Genomic DNA, 23,334 nt, shown 5'->3' on the forward strand with positions numbered 1-23,334 from the left:
TGAAAAATGTTTTGCTTTTTGTTTGTTGAATTTGCATATACTCCATTAATACCATATTACATGTTTTGGTTTATGTGAATCATGATTTCACTGGTGAAAAACAATATTGATTAATGTATTCAGAAAAACAAGCGTAAAACTGGAAATCTTCCTTAACTTGTTAAAATTATTTGTCATTTATTTTTTATCCAAACACAATCAACATCAAAACCTTTGATTGTTGCCTCCAGGGGGCGCTAGGCCGCAAGTCATCCTCATTTAGCAACGTCACTGATCTGGCGACCAATCACATGCGACGTGTCACAAAATAATTAATTAAGTTACTCTAATGTGCCCAAATGTTTCATTAATTTCTTTAATTTTTGTTTTACTGTGACGACACGCATACTGTTCAAATATTGTAAAAAAATCTTTTTCTAGCATAAAATAGTTTTTGTGCAAACAATTTCTTTATTGTCATATACATAATAGTTTTGTCTTTGTATTAAAACGAATAATGACATTAAGGGGTGGTTTCCCAGACAGGGTTTAGATTAATATAGAACTAGCCTTAGTTATTTTAAGACATTTAACTAGTTTTTACAAACAAACCTTACAAAAAACTATTCTTGTGTGCACCTTGAGACAAAACAATGGGACTGGTATATGTTAAAATATATCTGTGCAAAGTGTTTTGAAATTAATGCAGCTCAAACATGCAAACAGGTCAAGCCCTGTTTGGGAAACCACCCTTAGTTGTTTTCTATATACAGTATAGAATTCCAAACAAAACCAACATACAGTGTTATACAAGCCAACTAATCCTGGTTATCACTTTATGGGTGATTCTCACGAAAACACCACGGCACTGATGATTTTAGCTTTAAAATGTGTAATATGACATTAAAAAGCATCAGAATTAACACAATACTGTGTGTGATTTCAACATAAGAATTTATAATTGGAAATTTTATCTCATTTTCTGCTGAAATTCTCATTACCGCAATGTGTCCGGCTGTGTTTGAACATGCGTTATGTTGTAATTTAATCAAATTAACACAAAAATATTAAGAAAAAAAATAAATGGATGTTTTGCTAGACTACTTTAGATGACAGAAAAAATATTTACTGAATATTCATGTATAATAATAATGAAGAAAAATTAGGAAAATGATGTGTCCATGCCTGATGTTCTCATCCTCCGCAACACTTTTTGAGAACAGTTTAAGCACAAATACAGAATTTTAATAAAGTTTGATTTTGAGTGACCAAGCACATGGACCAGTTACTTCAAGATGGCTACCAGGTAAGATCATTTTTTTACCGTTAATTTGAAATATTGTCTTGTCAGAATGCTTACACGACATTTTGATTATCATTACCGCAACAGATGCTTATTAAATGTTAATTTAATTAATAGAAGCATAATACTTAGATTTTATATGCATGTGCAGAATCTCCAAATTATGTTCTTTCAGGTTTGTCATGTCATTTTGAAAATATGTCAGCGTTGATGTTTTCTGACTGTTGCGGTAATGAGATTTTTTAGGACTAATTTTTTAAATTATGTTACAAAAAGTGTTAAATGATAAGTAAAAGTTTTTAAATTAATGTTCCCATTTACTCCAGACTTTGTTTTTCAATGTCTGGTGGGAAAAAAGTAAATTTAAGCAATTTTTACATTTTCATGCTTGACATTTTTAAAACCAAGTTTTCGTGAGAATCACCCTTATACTATCTCTGCATAGTTTGTTTTAATGAACCTATATTATTTTTTCTGAGACAGACCCATCATGTGAATGTTTGCTATATAAAGGTAGGCATTCATTATGAGGGCACATGATGTATCAGTAACTGTGTGTATAAATGACCATGCAGTCACATTACAATGCAATAGCAAAGAAAAACATAAAGTTAGGGTACATCGTATCTCACTGGAAGACTAGCACCATAATCAGCATTATTTCAGATATCTTCTGGTCAGTTATTTGGCACATACTGTATGTAATGTGATTTATATTGATGAGGACAGTAAAGGTCCTTCGGCAGTCCCATTGGCAGCAATGAGTTTCTTTCTCTCTCGCGACTGAAACTCGCCATGAATTTCCAAAAAGGTTTTGTTCTTGGTTTCAGGAACTACGAAGAAGATATATGTGGCCACTAAGCAACATACGACCAGAAAAACAAGAAAGCAATACTGCTGCAGGCCATTCTGAGAAACACAAAAAGAAAAGAGTCAGTTCGGAGAAAGGCAGACAAACCATATGCAAAACATCTATTTGAGAGGACAACATGCTGTACCACTATAAATGGAAAGATAATGCCAATGATGAAAAAAGATGTCCAGTTGACAGAGCCCCCGATCATGTAGGCAGCGGGCCGTGCCGTTTGTGTAAACATCTCTGTTGTCAAAATGTTTGTCACACCACCTGTAGCACAATAATGCATCTCTCATCAAATATATCTGCATTTATGTGCCAATACACAAGTCAATGATATAGATGTAAGTTTAATGCATTCATTCAGTTACCTGGTCCAAGGCCAAAACTTAGAATAAATGCAAAGACACAGACCATACTTATGTAGGGAACCCATGGGCTGGACTCCTGTGAGGATTACATAGCAAGATAACAACAAATATCTAGATTTATTTTGTACAATAAACGCTATACAAATGTTTATACTACTGTACTTTATTCAAATCAATGCAGGCTGTGAAATGTAAATCAACATTTACCTGGAAAGTGAGTGAGATGGTGAAACAAACACACCACAGACTCATGAGAGCGTATCCACCAATAATCAGAGCTCTCCTTCCTAAAGACTCAATCAGAAGACCCTAAAACACAGACAGATATTCACATTATCTTGCACTTATCCTGCTTAAACCGAAGCGTAATAATGTGAATGTTAAACGCTTAAATGAATCACAAGAAAGCAACGTGAGGACTTACACAGGTCAGTGCAGTGATACACTCACATGCTCCGGTTCCCACTGCAGCGTAAGGAATCTTGTCTGCGGGAATACCAGCTTGGGTAAAGACATAGCTTGCGTAGAAATAAATCTGGAGGAGAGAGATCTATGTGAAATATAAACAGATTTTACACACAAGCAGAAATAAACATAGCTTTCAGAAAGAAATATCTGCATGATTGCACCAGGAGTGAGGAGAATCTGAATCATTGTTTTTTATTCATCATACACTTGAAATAATATTTTCAACCACCCTGCAAAAAAATGACTTTTTTTCTTGTCTTGTTTTTAGTACAAATAACTAAAAATGTAATCAAGATGCATTTTCTGGTTGAGCTAAATTACCTGCGAAAATAAGTCTAGTTTTTGGAAGAAAAAAACATAAAATTTAAGTGAATTTGTACCGAGCCCCTAAGGTGACATTGGAGTAAAAAAATCTAAAGTTTAGTTTAATGTGCTCATGTGAAACGTTTGCATGCTCACGCGAAACTTTTATGTGTTCACGCGAAACCTTCATGTGCAGAATTTTTTTTAAAAGTTTAGTTTCGCGTGCACACCTGAAACGTTCGCATAAGCACGTGAAACTTTTGCTTGTTACTGGGTTAACTTGTGCGCAAAAGTCTCAGGTGCGCACGCAAAACTAAACACGATAGTTTCACGTGCGCACGCAAAACTAAACGCGATAGTTTCACGTGCGCTTGCGATAGTTTCACGTGCGCACGCGAAACTTAACTTTATTTAATTTTTTCTCTATGTCCCTTTAGGGGCTCCATACTAAGGTGACATTGGAGTAAAAAAATCTAAAGTTTAGTTTCATGTGCGCACGCGAAACCTTCATGTGCATAATTTTTTTTAAAAGTTTAGTTTCGCGTGCACACCTGAAACTTTCGCATATGCATGTGAAACTTTTGCTTGTTACTGGGTTAACTTGTGTGCAAAAGTCTCACGTGCACACGCCGTAGTTTCACGTGCGCACGCGAAACTAAACGCGATAGTTTCACGTGCGCACGCGATAGTTTCATGTGCGCACGCGAAACTTAACTTTATTAAATTTTTTCTCCATGTCCCCTTAGGGGCTCCATACTAAAGTGACATTGGAGTAAAAAAAATCTAAAGTTTAGTTTCATGTGCTCACGCGAAACTATCAAGTGCACACGTGAATCTATTGCGCACACGAAACTAAACTTTATTTAATTTTTGCTACATGTCCTCTTAGGGGTCCTGTAAATTTGTGTCTAAAACAAGCCAAAAAAATCTGCCAATGGGGGAAGAAAAAGAATCTTGAACTTTTTTTAACTCTTAATTCAAGAAAAATGTAACCCATTGGCAGATTTTTTGTTGTTGTTGTTTTGCTTGTTTTTAGGACAAATTCGCTTAAATTGTATATTTTTGTCTAAAAAATAGACTTATTTTCTTATAGGTCTATTTTTCGGTCTATAAGCTGCGTTTTTTTCCATAACTTGGCTGGTGCTGCGTCTTATAGTCAGGTGCACCTTGTAAGTCAGTATGAATTAACTTGCCTTTCCAGATTAAATGTCTGTTCTTCGGCTTGGATTTTGTGAAATAATTTTCTAAATAAACGCGACTTATAGTCCACTGCGACTTATATATGTTATTTCATCTCAATGACGCATTTTTGAATGATGCGGCTTATACTCCGGTCCGGTGTGGCTTATAGTCCGGAAAATACGGTATTTGTACTGAAAACAAGGCAAAAATACTACATAAGAAAGTAATTTTTGCAGTGCAAGCATTTTTATATTTGACCCAACAATGGGTTAAAACAACCCCAGCATAGGTTCAGTTACAACTCAGCGGGTTGGGTTTGTTCATTTTTTTTATTTTAACACAGCATTTTTTATAGTGTATATTAGTAAAATATACTCGCATAATATGTGTAATCAGAGTTTACTGTTAAGGGAGTGTCTTTTGTGAACGTGAGCGTCTCTTTTATCATAAACGGTTTTGACGTGTGTGCAGCAGGCACTTATTTTGACAAAACATGTGATGCACATGGTTCACATGACGCAACAAACACATATTTTAAAACCCAAGCAACACACATGACACTCCGAACACTTATTTTGAATTAGTGCCCCTCGGATGAGCAGTCACAAAAAGCAAAATAAGACCAGTAAATTAGATTGTAAATAAGGTCAATTTCAATGAATGTGAGAAAGATTGTGCATGCATGAGTGAGATACACACAGCATTGATGCCATTGAGCTGTTGGGCAGCGTTTAGCAGCATGACAGTCAGTAGTTGCCAGCGCAGGCTGCCGTCAGTAAAAAGCTCCCAGGGCTTCTTGGGTTTAATCCCGACCGCACTGATCCTCTCTTTCTCCATATCTTCGCGCTCGCCGTGGTACTTATCTGCTCCGTGAAGCCATATTAGAGCTGAAGGGAAAAGAAAAGGGGCAGAAAATTTCTTTACTCACAAGATTCTCTTTTTTGTGCCAACACAGGCATTTTCTAAAAGTACAGACAAAAAAGGAAAAACAGATAGAAACAGACAAAAAAAGCATTGATGTGTTTTATATATTAATATAAATCCTTTTGGGTGATTATATTTTTCAAACAGCCATTTTCTTGTCTAGCCTCATTTGGTATGTTGGTTTTATGTGTTATTTAATCAAAGCTTTGATACACAGTTCTATAATTCATATACACTGTCAGAAAAATGGTTCCTACTGTAGCTGTCACTGGGGCAGTATCATTGTGCATATTGGTACCAAAGAGTGCACATTGGTACCTCAGAGGTGCATATTGGTACCAAAGAGTGCACATTAGGATACCTAGGTGCATATTGGTACCATAGAGTGAACATTGGTACCTCAGAGGTGCATATTGGTACCAAATAGTCCACATTGGTACCTCAGAGGTGCATATTGGTACGAAGGAGTTCACATTATGGTACCTAAGAGGTGGATATTGGTACCAAAGAGTGCACATTGGCACCTCAGAGATGGATATTGGTACCAAAGAGTGCACATTGGTAACTCAGAGGTGCATATTGGTACGAAGGAGAGCACATTAGGATACCTCAGAGGTGCATATTGGTACCAAATAGTCCACATTGGTACCTCAGAGGTGCATATTGGTACGAAGGAGTTCACATAATGGTACCTCAGAGGTGGATATTGGTACCAAAGAGTGCACATTGGTACCTCAGAGGTGCATATTGGTACGAAGGAGAGCACATTAGGATACCTAAGAGGTGCATATTGGTACGAAGGAGTGCACATTAGGATACCTAAGAGGTGCATATGGGTACCAAAGAGTGCACATTTGGATACCTAAGATGTGCATATTGTACCAAAGAGTGCACATTAGTACCTCATAGGTGCATATTGGTACGAAGGAGTGCACATTAGGATACCTAAGAGGTGCATATGAGTACCAAAGAGTGCACATTGGTACCTCAGATGTGCATATTGTACCAAAGAGTGCACATTTGGATACCTAAAAGGTGCATAATGGTACCGAAGAGTGCACATTTGTACCTCAGAGGTGAATATTGGTACCAAGGAGTGCACATTAAGATACCTAAGAGGTGCATATGGGTACCAAAGAGTGCACATTGGTACCTCAGAGGTGGATATTGGTACAAAAGAGTGCACATTGACACCTCAGAGGTGCATATTGGTACCCCATAGGTGCATATTGGTACCTCATAGGTGCATATTGGTACGAAGGAGTGCACATTAGGATACCTAAGAGGTGCATATGGGTACCAAAGAGTGCACATTAGGATACCTAAGAAGTGCATAGGGGTACCAAAGAGTGCACATTAGTACCTCAGAGGTGCATATTGGTACCAAATGTATACATATTTGTACCTAACTGTATATATTAGGACTTTTTGGAAGGGTACTGCCATGACGACAGCTTGGGATCATATTTTTCTGCCAGTGTAGATTCATATTTTGAATAAGGAAATCAAGTTATTGTTTACTCTCTAAATTATGATCTCTACCCAAACGTAAGCATAATAACTAATATACAGTACTGTTAGCATTTGAAAAACCGCTTCAAATAACCGCACATGCTTGCAATTGCAAGGGATTTTTTTTAAACTACCATCATGTACCCTTTCTGCAGGCTAAGTCATCTCCACGATCGATGAGCAGGTACCGAGGGCTCTCGGGGAACCAGGGCAGAATCAACAACTGCATAAAGGCTGGAATACAAGTTGTTGAGAGAAGGATGGGCCAGTACTTCTCTTTACCTAACAACTCACTGACACAAACACAAGCACACATATATCTATAAGTCATAAAATCCTTATAAATCCTCTATAAGAAATCTAACTACAAATGTTATACCTAAGGAAAAAAATAGTTGGCTGCAGACTTTTATAAGCTTGCGGTAAAAAAAGATTTTCTGCATCAGAAACCGCAGTCATATCAACTAGCACAAAACATTTAAGACTCTAAATGTATTGCATAAAAATGTAACAAATAGCACAAAGAACTGGCATGTTTCTTGACAACATCTGACACTGCTTACTGTCTTTACTCACGTGAGGCCAATCACTTGTCCGGTCAAGATTCCACCGGTGATAAAGATGGACGTTCCCATCGCCATGGCACCACGCAAAGCCCTGGGTGCAATCTCTCCGAGATATAGAGGCTGCACGCAGATCCCTATACCTGTCAATCAAATACACCGAGTTCACAAGGATGCTTGTTTACCAAACAAGAGTAGAATGAGTTTTTAATGCAAATCCAGCTGTCACACAAGTTTAATGTGACACTTAATTCAATGCAAATTAAGCATGCATGGGTTTTGTAAAACAGGCCCAGGGGACATGAAAACTAATAAACTTTTACACCATCTGATTTGCATGTAAAGCTTCAAATACCTGCATTTACTCCGGTTATAAAGCGGCCAATGATCAGAAGTTCAAAAGTGCTTGTGGCGTAACTCAAAGCCATAAATAAGGCACCCAAAAGTGAAAAAGTGTTGTTGAACAAAAGCGTCCCTTTCCTGAAAAAGATTGCAAAATGACCTCAGCACCATGGACTTTAAGGTGAACACCTCCCCATCATTTAGTACCAATATGGACTGCTGATGTAGTAATATTGGAACGCTTTAGGTGCAAATGTATACTTTGGAAACATTACATGTCAACCTTTAGGTTGGTGAACGAGCGTGAGAGAGACCCGAAACAATATTGAATATTTGATTACATCCTTGAATCTCAAATGCATTTAATACAATGTTTTACTTTGAGAATTGTCAAAACGGAGTAATTCACCTTCCAAATCTTATAGCCAGCATTCCTCCCACCGATGCTCCCACAAGCCCACCAAGTGTGAATATGGACACTATGGTGGACCAGAGGAGAGTGAGGACCTGCGAAGATATTTCTGTACCGTAGCGTTCAATCCATGTCTGATTGATGAAGTTTTGCACAGCCTGTTTGAAACGACACAAATATACTGTAGGTTACATATGTAAATGGGCAATAGAAAAGTGACTTTACCACAGTAAAAATGAACTTGGGTTTACCAGTGGTAAATAATAACACAAATAAAACATGGCTGTGCATGTGTGCCTACTTAACTACATTTAGGGAACACATTTTTATCCAAAAGTGAGCAAAACTTCCCTTTGGAGACTTCTTCATTTGTAAAAATGTTATAATAATAGTAAATATATAGTGTGTGCGTGCTTGCTTGCGTGCGTGTGTATGTGTGTGTTGTCACAGTTGTTTTTATGTAAGTCATGTTAAATTGTGACAGAGAGCAAACTCCACACATGACATTAACTGCAAATCTTTCATGTGACTTATGAGGGGATGTTGCTGTAATAACTGTTAAGTCACATGTGCATATACAGAACTCTGTTTCAAGTTAAACTGCACAAGTGCTGCCCCAAATCTGTACAATATAAGCACTGTGAGGTACAACCAGAACCCCTGACAGCAACAATTTGGGTCAAGCTTTGGTAATGTACAAGCTGACACATTTCTTACCTTGGTAGGTGCATTTATGACAGATACATTGTAGCCGTATTGAAACGTACCACCAATGCATGCAGCCCAGACGGCAAAAAGGAGAGATTTACTTGGAACCTGAGGTTAAATTGGAAGAAAAGAGCTCGAGTTTGATTTTGGCTCACGGCACACTCATATACATACAGGTTCAGCATGCAGTACAGTACAGAAACAAAGTGGAGGAAAGTCCAATATACAAAGTCATATACTGTATCCAAAATGCATACAGTTAAAATATGCATGCAAGTAAAGTACATTACAGTGGTTATTTAACTTTTATTGCTAGAATTTCTATAATAATATTTTGTAAAAATGCACAAACAAATACATACAGTATCTTTTACATTCATCTTGGTTAATCTATTGAAATGAATAAGTAGCCTTGTATATAGGTAGAAACAAAATGTGCCTCGATTATAATTTATTTTAAATAATTGAATATATTCTAATAATGTATTATTATTATTATTATTATTATTATTATTATTATTATTATTATTATTATTATTATTATTATTATTATTATTATTATTATTATTATTATTATTATGTGCTTAATGGAATGTTCCTATTATCTATTACAAGAACAAACACAACAATAATAATAATCTAATTATCATTATTTTTGTTATATAATAATACTAATAATAATAATAATAACAGTTAATTATTTCTCAATATTAACATTGCAATATTAATGTTAATATTATTATTATTATTATTATTATTATTATTATTATTATTATTATTATTATTATTATTATTATTATTATTATTATACAGAATGTGCCTATTGTGTATTACAACAACAACAAATACAACAACAACAACTATTATTATTATTATTATTATTATTATTATTATTATTATTATTATTATTATTATGTGCTAAATGAAATGTTCCTATTACCTATTACGACAACAAACACAACAATAAAAATAATTTAATTATCATTATTTGTTGTTCTGATGATTATTATTATTATTATTATTATTATTAATACCATACCTTTATTTGTCGTATTGGTTCTTTCTCCTCTTTAAGCAAAGGTTGATATTCCCTTAGATCTCCATTTTCGTCTCCCATTTTCACTTTACCTCTTAGAAAACAAAGTTTTACTTATTATCTTAAAGTTTCTTCACAGATTCAGTCCCTGAAATGTGAACTCATCCTTGGACAGACAGAGTCTTAAGGCTCCAGATTGAGTCAATAACAGATATATCTGCAGAATTACAATCATGCTGTTGTTTAGAGCATGAAAAATGGGAACTGTTTGAGCTGATTCAGGATGAAATTCCCTTTAGAGTCCCTCACAGAAGCCCTGCGTGATGCCTGTGAGTTATTTTTGTCATTTAACAGATGCATGTCAATTGCTTATCTACACTCAGTCCTGTTGATAATGCATTGATTGCCCTTTTTTATTCTGTATGCAGCATTACAATTTTAAAGGCTTACCTATACAGTATTTGAAGAATCTTCTGTGTTATTTATTGTGAGTTTGTTAATTTCAAGCAAAATTTGAGAAATAATGAGAGGCTTTTATTCACTTTTTATGTCTCACTTCAAAGATTAACCTTGAATGGGTGGTGAGTTTGTGTGCAGTCATTAGTTTAATCATAAGCTTCAGTTGACACCCCAGTTACTCTGGGGAGAAAATACAGAACTGTGGTTTGGATTGCAGCCCAGTGCTAGTTTTACATTTAATATTTGCCTGAGACAAAATGTTAAATGCTCCCTTATGCCTCAGTCGCTTGGCATATAAGTGTCTGTTTGATTAATAAATGATCATTGTGGAAAAAGTTGTGTTAGCCTTCATTTTAGCTCTTATTTATTAAAAGAAACATTTATTAAACTGCGTCAGTTGTATTGGCTGGGCTTGATCACAAAGAGACCATTGTTGTTGTTGCTGTCAAGTGACCTGCATAGCTCCAAGCTTCTTTATGATTCAAAGAAAACTGCATCAGTTTGGACGTCTCTGACCAAACCTTTATCATCATTGATATAGCTGAGAACAGGCCTGTGAAATATAATAAATATGTAAAAAAAAAATGCTATGTGAAATTTTTTGGTAAAAATAAATTGCCTGCACAGAGTTTGTGAGATGACATTCTATTTATAGCCTCAATTTTAATATTTATTTATTACATATTTTTATATAAGCTTGGCTTTTTTAGGCTTTTTAACTTATTTGATGTAACTAATTCGACGTAAAATAAAATAAAATCAACAAGGTAAACAAAAAATAAAAGTAAATAAAGTAAATAAACAAAATATTTAAATATTTATACATATACATATTTAAAAATAAAAAAATACATATGGGCAATAGTACATATTAAAATAAATGATCCCAAAAATAATAATAATTATTATTAATATATATTTATATTTATATTTATTATTAAATAAATAAATGCATACATACATAAATAAATATTAAAATAAAAAGATGTGAGAATATTTAAAAATTAAAATATATAAAAATATATATGCGTAAAGTTAAATATGAAAAATAAATAAATATAAAAGTAATGTAAAATATATACAAAAATAAATATAGGTTATACAAAATAATTTTACGGCTTGTTAGAGTCATTTATTCCTTTATTTATTTTCTTATTATTACATTTATTTATTTTAATTATTCTTAATTATTGAAGGTTTGGACCCCAGACACAGAAAGTAGCAAAACCAACTTTTGCCACAAGAGGGAAGATCTTGAAAATGAAAACAAAAATGACAACTTTAAAATCTCATCTTCTGCTTTATATTTAGCCTTTATTTTTATTTAAAGAGTACGCATAGAGTATATTTTGTAATTACAAATCTTTCATAAGATTTTAGCGCTACTAACTGTAGTAACAGTCTGTATGATTGTAAACCCCGCCCCCTTTGTTGTCACGTGACCCCTGCTTGCCTGGTAACGGCGAAAGCGTCTCTCGCGCGAGAGAAGAGCTGCTAGCTAGCAGCCACGGAAAATGTACAACCAAAGCGATCAAGATGCGTGCTAAATCCTCGTTCACTTACTTTGTAACCGTTCCCTCGTTAGTGCACACTTATGCTAGGCGTCTACAATAACACGTTCAGACGTTCAGCCGAGCATCTTTCTGCTGTAAGCCTCGGTAAGTGTTTGCTTGTGTCATGTACTGCAGTCCGGTGACGTTAAGTTTACTGCATTAATGCATTTTTTTAAAAATGACCACTTGCAGGTTTGTATTTGCAAACGTATTATTGTGCATAGCTAGACCTGCAGCCAATCCAGATGTTGATGCATTTCTAATGCCACTTGTTTTTTTGCCGGGGTTTATTGCATGTGCTGGTGCCATGAACATGTCCAGTTTGGCATGTTGCATCCTAGTTGTTACCTAATGCGATGACGTACTAATGCACTTAATAGGATTCAGGTCGCTCTGCCTTTCTATATCTCGGAGAAACAGGCTGTGTCCCATACATAACTGAACCCAATACATAACTGGCTGTCCAGCTTACCAGCTTATGCAAGAGACAGAAACAGCATCTGTTAACTTGTTAGCAGGTAATAGCTCCCAGGAAGTGATGACTTCGTCAAAATGTCCCTATAGTTCCTGTAGCTCAATTGATAGAGCATCACATTAGCAGTGCAAAGGTTTGAGCTTGAATGCACTGTAGATCATTTCGGATAAAATGTCTCTCAAATGCATAAATGTAAAGTGCTATAAAAAGTGTGAGTGTTATTGTGTGTGATTAACACAGATCCTTAAAGAGGATAGAAGGCGTGGCCTGTACCATGGAAAGATGAGTAAGGCAACCCGAGTTCGAGTCCTCTCATGAGGCAGGTGCACATCAAAACGCACCTGTTGCAAGCATGGGAAAACTACAGAGCAAGTTGCATCGGCGCTCTGATGTGTACAGGTAAATATTATTAGCAAACAACAGCATTTTTGATTGTACATATAGTAAACGTTACAATCAAACACATTTACAGAAGGAGGTGAAAAAAGAAAGTGAATAGATATTGTTGTTGTTTTTTCATTTGGCAGGGCCAAGGAAGGGGCGGAGCCTGCACCTGTGCCCAAGGTAGTGCAGTATGAGCCTGCCCACACAGATGCTGTCAATTGTGTCATCAGCCTGACCTCTAACCTCTGTGTATCAGGAGGGACAGACAAGGTGAGAGGTGTGAAACATGGTAAACCTGATAAACTGTTTTTAGTGTTGAAATTGGTAGAGCATTGTGTCAGCAGCGCAGATGGTCATGGGTTTGATTTCCAGGGAACACGCATACTGATATAAGTCCCTTTGGAAAAATGTAAATGTTAAATAATATCTCTCGTTCTTCTTGTTGTCAGGCTGTCGTTGTGTATGACTGGAGAGGTGGAAAGCCGTGTAAATCTTTCCATGGCCACAGCAGAGAAATTACTAAGGTAATAGGAGCTTAAATGATTTCATATACATTTTATCATTTATAAGACATTGTAATATGTAAGGAATAATTGATTTGAATTATTAAAAAAATAATGCACATCCAAGGTGGTGATGCGGCACGACTCGAAGCAGGTGTGCATTTATTTTCAAAAAATTCAAAGGACCGCAGTCAATTATTCCCCTTATACCACGGTTATCGCAAACATTGCTCTGGTGGTTAATTTTAAGACATTTGACAGATCAGGTGGGCGTTTATTAAAAAATAATGCATGGAACATTTCTCAACCAATCAGAATAAAGCATGCAACAGCCCTGTGGTTTAAATTTGATTTATTAGTAGTGAAACAATAAATGTGTTTTTAAAGTCTATTTGTTTTTGCAGTTGTGTTGTTGTAAAGGTAAAACCTGGATCCTCAGCTCATCTCGTGATAAAACGGTTCTGATGTGGGATTTGGGTCGAGATCAAGAACCAATTCAGGAATTCTGTGGCCATGAGCTTGTAGTGAATGGAGTAGCAGTCAGCCCAGGTGTGCAATACTCCCCAAAAATGCCTTTGTAATCCTATAGTATGCCCCAAGGGTCCAGACTTTTGTAAACAAATGATGTTGGAACTAGCTGGTTTAAAATAAATGGTCATTCTAGTGCATATATTAAGTCATTTCACTTTATACAGGTGGAGTGTATCATCACTGTTTGAAATTAAGGGGGGCTGGGGTGGTCCCGGACCTCCTATACGCATTGATTGCACAACAATTTTAAATTTATGTAATATTTTAAAGAGGCCATGGCATGAAAATCTGACTTTTCCATGTTTAAGTGCCATGATTGGGTCCCCAGTGCTTGTATCAACATAGAAAATGTCAAAAAGATCAACCCAGTAACTTAGTTGTGGTAAACCATTCTCTACAAGCACATGATAAAATAGGTCGTTGAAATTTGGCTCTCCTTATGATGTCATAAGGAGCTCTTATTATAATAATACCACCCCTTAATCTACACTACCCAACCACAGCACTGCCATTTAGTGCAGAGAAAAGCACAATTGAGTTTTAACTATCATTGTGATCAGCGTTTGCACTTCATCAGCTCATTTGCATTTCAAAGGACACCCAAAACGGCACATTTTTGCACACACCTACAAAGTGGCAATTTTTACATGCTATAATAAATTATTTATATGGTATTTTAGGCTAAAACGTCACATATGTGCTCTGGGGACACCAAAGATTTATTTAACATCTTAAAAAAGTCTTGTGCCATTGCCCCTTTAATTTTAATAACGACCAGGGAACCCCAATATAAAGCACAAAAATATAAAAGTGGTCCCCTGGTCTTTATTACAATTAAAATATTACATGAATTTAAAATTGTTATGCTGCACTACCACAAAGTGATACTGTCCATTTTTGTCCCAAATTTCTGTCTGAAATAAATGTAAACACCCAAGTGCGCCTCACGCTGTTTTCTGGAGGAATTGACAGATTGTAAGATTTAGGATTGGGTTAGGGGCTTTAAAAAAAATCCTGTATTTCTAATTTGAGGGATAAAAAATAAATTTCTCTTGCCAAAAATATGTTTTAAATATATGCTAAATACTTTTTGCAGAAAGTAAAGCTTAATTAAATATATTTCTTAATTTGACAATATAGTTTGTTTTAACCTTCATAAATCAACATGTATTTCAAAATGTATTTCAAGGCACTAAATTAATTTTAAATGGTACAAAAAAATCCTAAAAATATAGAATTATATAGTATATTTTTACAGTTAAATATATATACTTTTAACCTTTTTAAACCTTTTATGTTTACAGGTTTTTAACATAAAGTTTTTCTTTCAGAGCGATGTAATAAACTTTGCATTATAATCTGAACACTGATCATCACATTAAAGGCGGGGTGCATGATTTTTTAAAAAACACTTTGGAAAAGGGAGTTGGGCCGATTACCAAAACACACTTTTAGCCAATCATCAGTAAGGGGCGTGTCTACTTACCGACATCGTTGCTTGGGTTGCATATGTTTGGGGCGGGTTTATCAATAGAAGATCTGGCTTTCAGAGATCATGCACCCCGCCTTTAATATGGACATGTTTGACTAACCTATGATCCTGAGCTTCAGCAGTTGTTTTATAATTTGGCAATTGGTTAATACACGAAGATGATTTGTTTTGCACGTCTAATGTGAATTTGTTGTTTGTAGATGGTTCACAGTTATGCACGGGATCTCGGGATAACTCCATGTGTCTCTGGGACATGGAGTCAGGAAAATGTCTGCAGAGAAACACCATCTCGCGTAACCTGGTCAGAACACTCATCCGGTCTTTAGTACTACCAATAGTATTTCAAGTCTTGAAAATATGAATTTGTGTCATTGTTGCCCTGTATTGCAGGTGACCCATTTATGCTGGGTACCAGACAGCACATCTATTGTCCAAACTTCAGAAGACAAAACTATCAGGTTGGATGGTCACTGTCGATATGTTATACATTGGTGTACAGTAGGGATGGAGGGAATGTCTCATTTTAAGGATACTTTATTGATATTCTCAAACCAAAAATAAATATTTTACATATTCATATTTTTGAGAAATTAATTATTCTGTAGATACATAAGGTTAAAATAAAACTAAATTGATGGAGATGAAAAAAGAAACAGGTTTATAAAATATTTATCAGTTTTATACAACTATCTATGAATACCATTATTACTGTATTTCACTCCTAATTTTACCTTTTATTTATTTGAGGGAAGCCATTTTGACCCCTTTTTGCTGCTAATGTTACTGTATTGTAACATTTATATCACATTACATTTATGTATTTGGAAAAAGTTTAATTCAAAAGCGAAATTTCTTATCACTATGTGTGATCCCTGGGTTCGAACCCATGACCTTGCTGTATCAACTTAGCCACAGGTATATAATATAATTATATAAATATATTATACGATCAGATTCCTGATGATTCCCACACCTAGTGAATAGTTGTTCAGTCATTGTTTTTCACTGGTGATATATGCTAAATAAGAATTACTTTGCTATTGCTATCTGCGTTTTAAGGGTGCAGTGTGTAGATTTTAGTGGCATCTAGAGGTAAGGTTGCAAATTGCACCCTTCCCAATTGCACTTAGAGAAGCTACGGTAGCCGTCACAGGACAAACATGTCATCATCTGAGACAACGTAGAGCAGTTTGTCCATTCGGGGCTACTGTAGAAACATGATGGCGCAAAATGGCTTCTTCCATGTAAGGTGACCCGCAGTGTATATAGATAAAAACGTCTCATACTACGCTAATAAAACAATACAGTTCATTTTGTAAGGTCTTTATACATCACATAGTTATCTATATTATATTCCATTGCTGTTAAAAGATCCTTCTAAAATTTACACACTGCACCTTTAATGTGTATGTATTGTCTGTTTAAGGATATGGGACAGTCGTACCTGGCAGGTCACGAACACATTTCCAGCGAAGCAGTACATTCAGACACACTGTGACATAAGTCCCAACTGTTTCCACCTGCTGTCCGCCAGCAACGGTTTCGGTGGTCAGGGTTGTGAATCTACTGTGAGTGTATAGTGTGGATGCCACATCAGGGCACATTTGTGCATGCACATTGTTAAACACTGCTAAACATTTGCTGTTGTGTTTGTAGCTGTGGGATCTCAGGCAGCCGGGTTGTAAGGTGACTGAATACAGAGGACACCTGCAGACCACAGCGTGCTGTGTGTTTTTACCACCTCGCCCCGGATGTCCTCCCCTCGTTGCGTCATCGTCATACGACAGCTCAGTAAAAATATGGGATCAAAACACTGCAGGTAAAAAATGCACACAAACATAGATTAATGTTTTCATGCATAAACAGGCATGCAGTTCAAAGGGAGCTATTTCGGACACAACCTATGTGTCGGTTGTAGACCCGTTATTGTGGTGCATTATGGGATTGAATGTCCACTATGACTTCACACACCACTACAAAATAGCAGTCCACTCACATAGTGCACTATATAAGAGTATAGGGAGCTATAGACACAATCTATGTTTCATGTCTTGATAGCAGAACAGATTGTGTCACAATATGGACAACTGTTTCTGTACGTGTAAATATCAGTTCAATCCACAGGTTTTGATTTTTCTTGTATTTTCTCCTCAGCCTGTTTGGCCACATTAATGTTAGACGGTTCGGGTCCTTTGGTGTCTCTGGCTCCGTGTGACTCCAGTACTCTTCTTTGTGCCAGCTTTAACACCGGACTACATCAACTGTATCTGGATCAGGGAACAGCACCCAGCATTATTGAAGTTGCTCGCTTTTAATTCGCAAGGGTGGTGTAAATATGAATGTACAAACACTGAATCCTGAAGGAGGGAGAGGAGAAAATATTACTGCTTTAGTGATTCAACAAGAGATTAAACTCTCTGCATTTAATATTCAGGACAGTTTCTTTCATTTTCACAAACACAGATGGTTTCAGGTCAAAGATTATTCGTGAGATTAAGGGGTGGTTTCCCGGTCGGGGATTATTTTAAAACAGGACTAGGAAATATAACTAGTTTTAACAAACATGCCTTACTTAAAAACATTTCTGGTGTGCATTTTGAAGCAAAACAAAGGGCACTGATGTATTTGAAGATATGTCAGTGCAAGTTGTTTTCCGGGAAACCGCCCCTATAAGTTTGGATATGGATGACTTTTAATATTGTTTATACTTCGGTGTGCGTGCAAATTCCTAACTTAAGTTATTAAATCTCTTGTGTAATTCATCCTGAGTGTTTTCGGCTACAGACATGAATGATACAGTAGCTCAAATTGTGTGACTTGTTGTTGAGAGGTGTGCTGTTACTTAAAGGGCACCTATTATGCCCATTTTTAAAAGAGTCTCAGGTGTGCCCAGAAGGTATCTGTGACATTTCAGCTCAAAAAACCCCACAGATCATTTATTATAACATGTCCAAAATGCCCCTATTTGGGTGGGAGCAAAAATGCGCTGTTTTCATGTCTGTACCTTTAAATGCAAATGAGCTACTGCTCCCCACTCCCTTGCCATAAGAGACAATAAGTGCTTTTAGTTAAAATGAGTTCTGATTCCTGTGAATACAGTCTGAGACAATAGGTGGAAACTATGGTAATGCAGGACTGTCAGTCAGTGGCTGTGGGTGGGGCTTCATCAGTGTGACATCACATTAACAAGAGAATCAAAACGTATGAGACAGCTTTGGTTTAAAAAAGAAGGAGAGGTGGATTGTTCACACACTGCCAACACATTTATGTCCAAATAGATTTTGCAAAATCGGTGCCCTTTAAAGTGATCAGACATTCCCTTTTAACCTTATGGATGATAAAGTATGCGAAATTATCCATGGGCTAGTATTAACGCACCGATTCAAGCTGTATCTGGGGATCAGAATATCAGGAATGCTCAGGGAGGGCTTTTCGTGTACTTGGGTCAATAAGAAATAGTGCCCACCATAAACCCTAGTTACCTCATAGCAACATGCTACATAACCACTTAAAACACTTTAACACCCACAAAGCAACGTGTTATGAAACAAACCAGCACTGCTTACATGCTCTTTATCTAGTTTAAATGTCAGGACAAAAATAGACACTGCCAAAATCATTCATGCAAGTACCACATATGAAAAAATGTTCCCATTAAAGGGACCTAAAAATACAAATTATGTCATAATTTACTCACCCTCGAATTGATTCAAACCTTAGTTCTGCTAAAACACAAAGGAAGATATTTTGAGCAATGTTTGCAACCAGTTTTGGAGCACCATTGACTTACATAGCATTTATTTTTCTACAATGGAAGTCAATGGTGCTCCTATGTACCTTTGTGTTCAGCAAAACAAAGTAACTTGCTCCATATACAGAGTCATCTAGATAAGCTGGAGCATTTATCAGATACTTTACACACTGGAAATCTTTAGGCATGGCTTTGAAAAAAAAACAGATCTCAATATTTATTTGTATATAAATCCTAAAGAAAACTAGTCATGCAATTTGTTTTTTATATGTTAGGACTGTAATACTGTAAATTAATGTGTTTAATGTTTATTTAATTAAAATATTTTGTCCCACAGACATTTGTACCAAAGAGTTATATTTTGTGTATTGTGAATAAAACCAAATATCACTCCTACACCGTCCATACACTGTAATATAACTTTGTAACTAAATAAAATAGCAAATTATCAGTAGGGCAGTAATGCATTGACATTTTAATAAAACAAAGGGTGTATGTTACTCAGATTTTGTTGGCTCTGTTTTGCATACCCACACAATAGGAAATGGAAACATCTACAGAATAATGTTTGTAATCTGATCTTTCCTGCCTGTGTAACTTACACCTATACATAGGTGCATATTTATTAAAACTATACAGTACAATTGCTGAATTTTGGAATGACCATTGTCAGATATGGGACCCTTTGTCAGAAGTCACACAGGTATATTTGTATCAATAGCCAACAATACATTGTATGGGTTAAAATTATACTTTATATAATATATTTTAAATAAATATATTTTAATGCCTTATTCATTAGGATATTAGGATCATTTTCCATGAAGAACATTTCCTTCTGTAAATATATCAATAATGTATTTGTCATTAGTAATATGTGTTACTAAGGACTTCATTTGGACAATTTCAAAGGTGATTTTCTCAATATTTAGATTTTTTTAGGATATTTAGATCCTCGGATTCTAGATTTTCAAAAAGTTGTATCTCGGTCAAATATTGTCCTATCCTAACAACCCATTCATCAAATTGCTATCAAATGAGGTACGCCTAGACAGCAGATGACTGCAGGCCGGATCCGCTGCAGACTTCAGGGCAGATCCGGCCCGGAGTCATCTGCTGTCTGGTATACTTTCAAATTTCCCCCTTATGACTGGTTTTGTGGTTTAAATAAACTGTAATTTAAAGTTCTGTGGTTCTTCAACATACAACATGGTGATGCCATAGTATTCTCTTCAGTATTTTTCAATACCATTGAAAAGTCCATACCATACAAGTCCATTGTATACAGTATGAGCATGCCAGACATTAATTAACATGGTATGTTACTTTACACTCTTAAAGATTAAGCTACTTCATGATGCCATTTTTGGCTGAATAGTTCCAGTTAAAGGGACACTTTAACACTTTAAAAAAAATGCTTATTAGGCATGGGCCGGTTACCTGTTTCAAGGTATGCTGAGGTTTTAAAGAAGTCAAGGTTTCAAATACCGTTTTTAAGGTATAAGCTGTGCACAAAATTAGTTAAATAATTAAGTCATGTAATTGATTTGATGTTTAAATTAAATATTATATTATAATTTTTATAATTTTTTTGAAAGAATAATTGAATTCAAGGTTTTATTTTTACCTGGAATACATGTTCTGTATTGTGTCCATTTGAAAAGTTGTTGTTTGTATATGCAGACATTTAAAAAATAACATACTTTTGTGTTGCAATGGCAACACCGTGAAACCATGGTATTTTTGCTTAAGGTTATCATACCTCCAAAATCTCATACCGGCCCATGCCTAATGCTTATTTTCCAACTCCCCTATAGAGTTAAACAATTGAGTTTTACCGTTTTGGAATCCATTTGGATCTCTGGGTCTGACGGTACCTCTTTTAGCATAGCTTGGCATGATTCATTGAATCTGATTAGACTATTAGCATTGCGCTAAAAATGACCAGAGTTTCGATATTTTTCCAATTTAAAACTTAATCTTCAGTAGTTACATCGTATACTAAGACCGACGAAAAATTAAAAGTTGCGATTTTCTAGGCAGATATGGCTAGAAACTTATACTCTCATTCTGGTGTAATAATCAAGGACTTTGTTGCCGTACCATGAGTGCAGCAGGCGCAATGATATTACGCAGCGCCCGAGAAGAGTCCCCAGCTATTAAAAGTTATTCTCGGGCGCTGCATAATATCATTGCAAAATTGCAACTTTTAATTTTCCGTCAGTCTTAGTACACGATGTAGTCAAGTTGAGTCAAGTTTTAAATAGGAAAAATTTATAATTCTAAGCTATGCTAAAAGTGGTAGCGCCAGACCCAGAGATTGGATGAATGGATTTTTAAAATGGTAAAACGTAATTGTTTAACTTTAGGGAGCTGGAAAATTTGCATATTTTCAAAAAAGTGGAGTGTCCCTTTAATAACCAAAGAATCTTTCTGTTTTAAGGGTTCTTTGTAGTGACAAAAGGTTCTAAATGATAAAAGTTCTAGATTATAAAAAAGGTAAGAAAAAAATTGGTCTCCTTAGAACCTTTGACCTAATAGTTCTTTAGGGAACCAAAAATGGTTCTTCTATGGCATTGCAATCAAAAATCTTTTCAAGCATCTATTTTTAAGAGTGTGCCAACCCAGACAGCAGACAACTCCAGGTCGGATCCGCACCAGGGGCCTTATTTATAAAGCAAGCGTACGTACAGATTTGATTGTAAATTGTACGTATGCGCAAAAATCCATGGCAAAGTCCATTTTTATAAAAACTTTGAAGTGGAAAAGTGCTTAGCGCCATTCTTGCTGTTCGAAAAGGGTTTAAACATTGACAAGCCCTCTTTTTTTATGTCTATGACATTATTAGGCATCGTTTAAAGGTGGAGATTTGAAACTGCTCAAGTTCAAGATCATTTGCGATTTATAGATTTCACATCTGAAAGAAAGGGGTACGTGCGTTTTCTGCACGTACGTTCGGTTTATGAAGCACAGATAAATGATCTTAAGATCAAATGTAGGATATAAATTATAAAATATAGCTGCAAGCAGCGATGGCGGGCCCTCGCACGTTTTTTTAACGCTACACGGTGCCTTCGAGAAAACGACGCACGGTGGACACGTGCATCAAGTTGGTAAATATCAGTGGACTATTTCATGTTGCTACTGACCCATTTAGGTACTGTAGGTAAAAGAAACCCCACATTTTAGACAAACGGGCGCTAGTGAGCCACTAAATAGACATGCCTTTATCTGACCTTTTTGTCAACACTTAACAGCCGACAACTGTGACGTGTGTGCCAAATTTAAAGTTAATCTAAGCACGCCACAAGCCTTTAATATGCCTGGAATAAAAGTAAAGTTTGACGCGTTGCCATGGGAACAGCGTTCGAGATGTCAAAAATTCCTTCGCAATTTAGCGTCTACAATGTCTCAGCATCATGTTGACCACTTTTGGTGTCAATCGCATGAATATCCTAAAAGGAGTATTTAAAAGAACATCGCATGGAACTGTCAAAAACATCCACCTTTGTGACTGACACACTTCCTGGCGCCTGGTGGTGGCGCTATACCCGAGTGTCACAATAGGCACATCGATGCGATCAGAATATTCAGATGAACAAACCCCCCGCATGGCATCACAATAAGACATTTTTTACCTTAGATATTAGACACTTCCTGTTTCTCTGATTTCGCCATGAATTTGTCGCCTCATCATGGCAGAACCGTTCGAGATATCAAAAATCCCTTCGCAATTTAGCAAGTCCAATGTCTCGACATCATGATCACCACGTTTGGTGTCATTTGCATGAATCCCCTAGGAGGAGTATTTAAAAGTTCATCATATGCATTTTTTAAACAATCCAAAATAGCCGACTTCCTGTTGGGCGGAGCTAATAGGTTTGATTGTGAAAGTTATTTGGGTCAATGGGATCTATATATGACCAACTCTCATAAATGTGCGTACATGTTAGCCCGATTTGTGCACCAATATTTTATTTGCATTACAGGGGGCACTACAGAGCCCTACTACCACGCCCGTGTTCTAGCGTTTGCCCGGTACTAATGGCCGACGACTTTGAGGTCTGTGCCAAATTCCCGGTGTTTTCGAGCATGTTAAGGCACCCAAAGTGCATGCCAAATGCTTAAATATGCCTGAAAATGAAAGTAAAGTTTGACGTGTTGCCATGGGAGCAGCATTCGAGATATCAAAAATCCCTTCGCAATTTATCATCTACAATGTCTCAG

General features: G+C 36.1%; 2 protein-coding genes across 5 annotated transcripts; one reads left to right on the forward strand and one right to left on the reverse strand.

Moving 5' to 3' along the window:
- Nucleotides 1-148: 148 nt before the first annotated feature.
- Nucleotides 149-10,233, reverse strand: slc2a11b (solute carrier family 2 member 11b). 2 transcript variants are annotated; one of them, XR_008642873.2, is made up of 13 exons: nucleotides 9,963-10,233; nucleotides 8,933-9,031; nucleotides 8,213-8,373; nucleotides 7,817-7,941; nucleotides 7,475-7,604; nucleotides 7,043-7,191; nucleotides 5,162-5,349; nucleotides 2,934-3,044; nucleotides 2,717-2,818; nucleotides 2,510-2,585; nucleotides 2,281-2,408; nucleotides 1,707-2,191; nucleotides 149-813 (listed from the first exon to the last, which is right to left on the reverse strand). XR_008642873.2 is itself a non-coding variant. In XM_055198407.2 (12 exons), exons 1-12 carry the CDS (start codon nucleotides 10,038-10,040, stop codon nucleotides 1,994-1,996), a joined length of 1,545 nt encoding a protein of 514 aa, XP_055054382.2. In that variant the 5' UTR covers nucleotides 10,041-10,233; the 3' UTR covers nucleotides 149-1,993. The 2 variants fall into 2 exon arrangements, 1 of the variants encoding a protein (XP_055054382.2); XM_055198407.2 differs by having other exon boundaries at nucleotides 149-2,191.
- Nucleotides 10,234-11,868: 1,635 nt separating this feature from the next.
- On the forward strand, nucleotides 11,869-17,789 carry wdr31 (WD repeat domain 31). Of its 3 annotated transcripts, none has more exons than XM_055198405.2 (10): nucleotides 11,869-12,076; nucleotides 12,687-12,845; nucleotides 12,974-13,100; nucleotides 13,280-13,354; nucleotides 13,738-13,882; nucleotides 15,557-15,657; nucleotides 15,747-15,814; nucleotides 16,783-16,924; nucleotides 17,013-17,175; nucleotides 17,511-17,789. In XM_055198405.2, the coding sequence occupies exons 2-10, from the start codon at nucleotides 12,799-12,801 to the stop codon at nucleotides 17,669-17,671; spliced, it is 1,029 nt and encodes a 342-aa protein (XP_055054380.2). In that variant the 5' UTR covers nucleotides 11,869-12,076; nucleotides 12,687-12,798; the 3' UTR covers nucleotides 17,672-17,789. The 3 variants fall into 3 exon arrangements, with proteins under 3 accessions (XP_055054380.2, XP_073716612.1, XP_055054381.2); XM_073860511.1 differs by lacking the exon at nucleotides 11,869-12,076 and adding an exon at nucleotides 12,352-12,489; XM_055198406.2 differs by lacking the exon at nucleotides 11,869-12,076 and adding an exon at nucleotides 12,558-12,579.
- Nucleotides 17,790-23,334: the final 5,545 nt, after the last annotated feature.

The sequence above is a fragment of the Misgurnus anguillicaudatus genome, chromosome 22 (assembly GCF_027580225.2).
Source record: "Misgurnus anguillicaudatus chromosome 22, ASM2758022v2, whole genome shotgun sequence".
In the NCBI taxonomy this organism is placed as follows: Eukaryota; Metazoa; Chordata; class Actinopteri; order Cypriniformes; family Cobitidae; genus Misgurnus; species Misgurnus anguillicaudatus.

Coding starts and splice junctions, on each gene's coding strand:
- slc2a11b (XM_055198407.2), bottom strand. CDS start 10,040: ATGGGAGACGAAAATGGAGATCTAAGGGAATATCAACCTTTGCTTAAA. Junction 7,192..7,474: donor GGACAAGTGATTGGCCTCAC/GTGAGTAAAGAC, acceptor TGTTTGTGTCAG/TGAGTTGTTAGGTAAAGAGA. Junction 3,045..5,161: donor AGCTCAATGGCATCAATGCT/GTGTGTATCTCA, acceptor TCTCTCCTCCAG/ATTTATTTCTACGCAAGCTA.
- wdr31 (XM_055198405.2), top strand. CDS start 12,799: ATGGGAAAACTACAGAGCAAGTTGCATCGGCGCTCTGATGTGTACAG. Junction 13,101..13,279: donor TATCAGGAGGGACAGACAAG/GTGAGAGGTGTG, acceptor TCTTGTTGTCAG/GCTGTCGTTGTGTATGACTG. Junction 13,883..15,556: donor TGGAGTAGCAGTCAGCCCAG/GTGTGCAATACT, acceptor TGTTGTTTGTAG/ATGGTTCACAGTTATGCACG.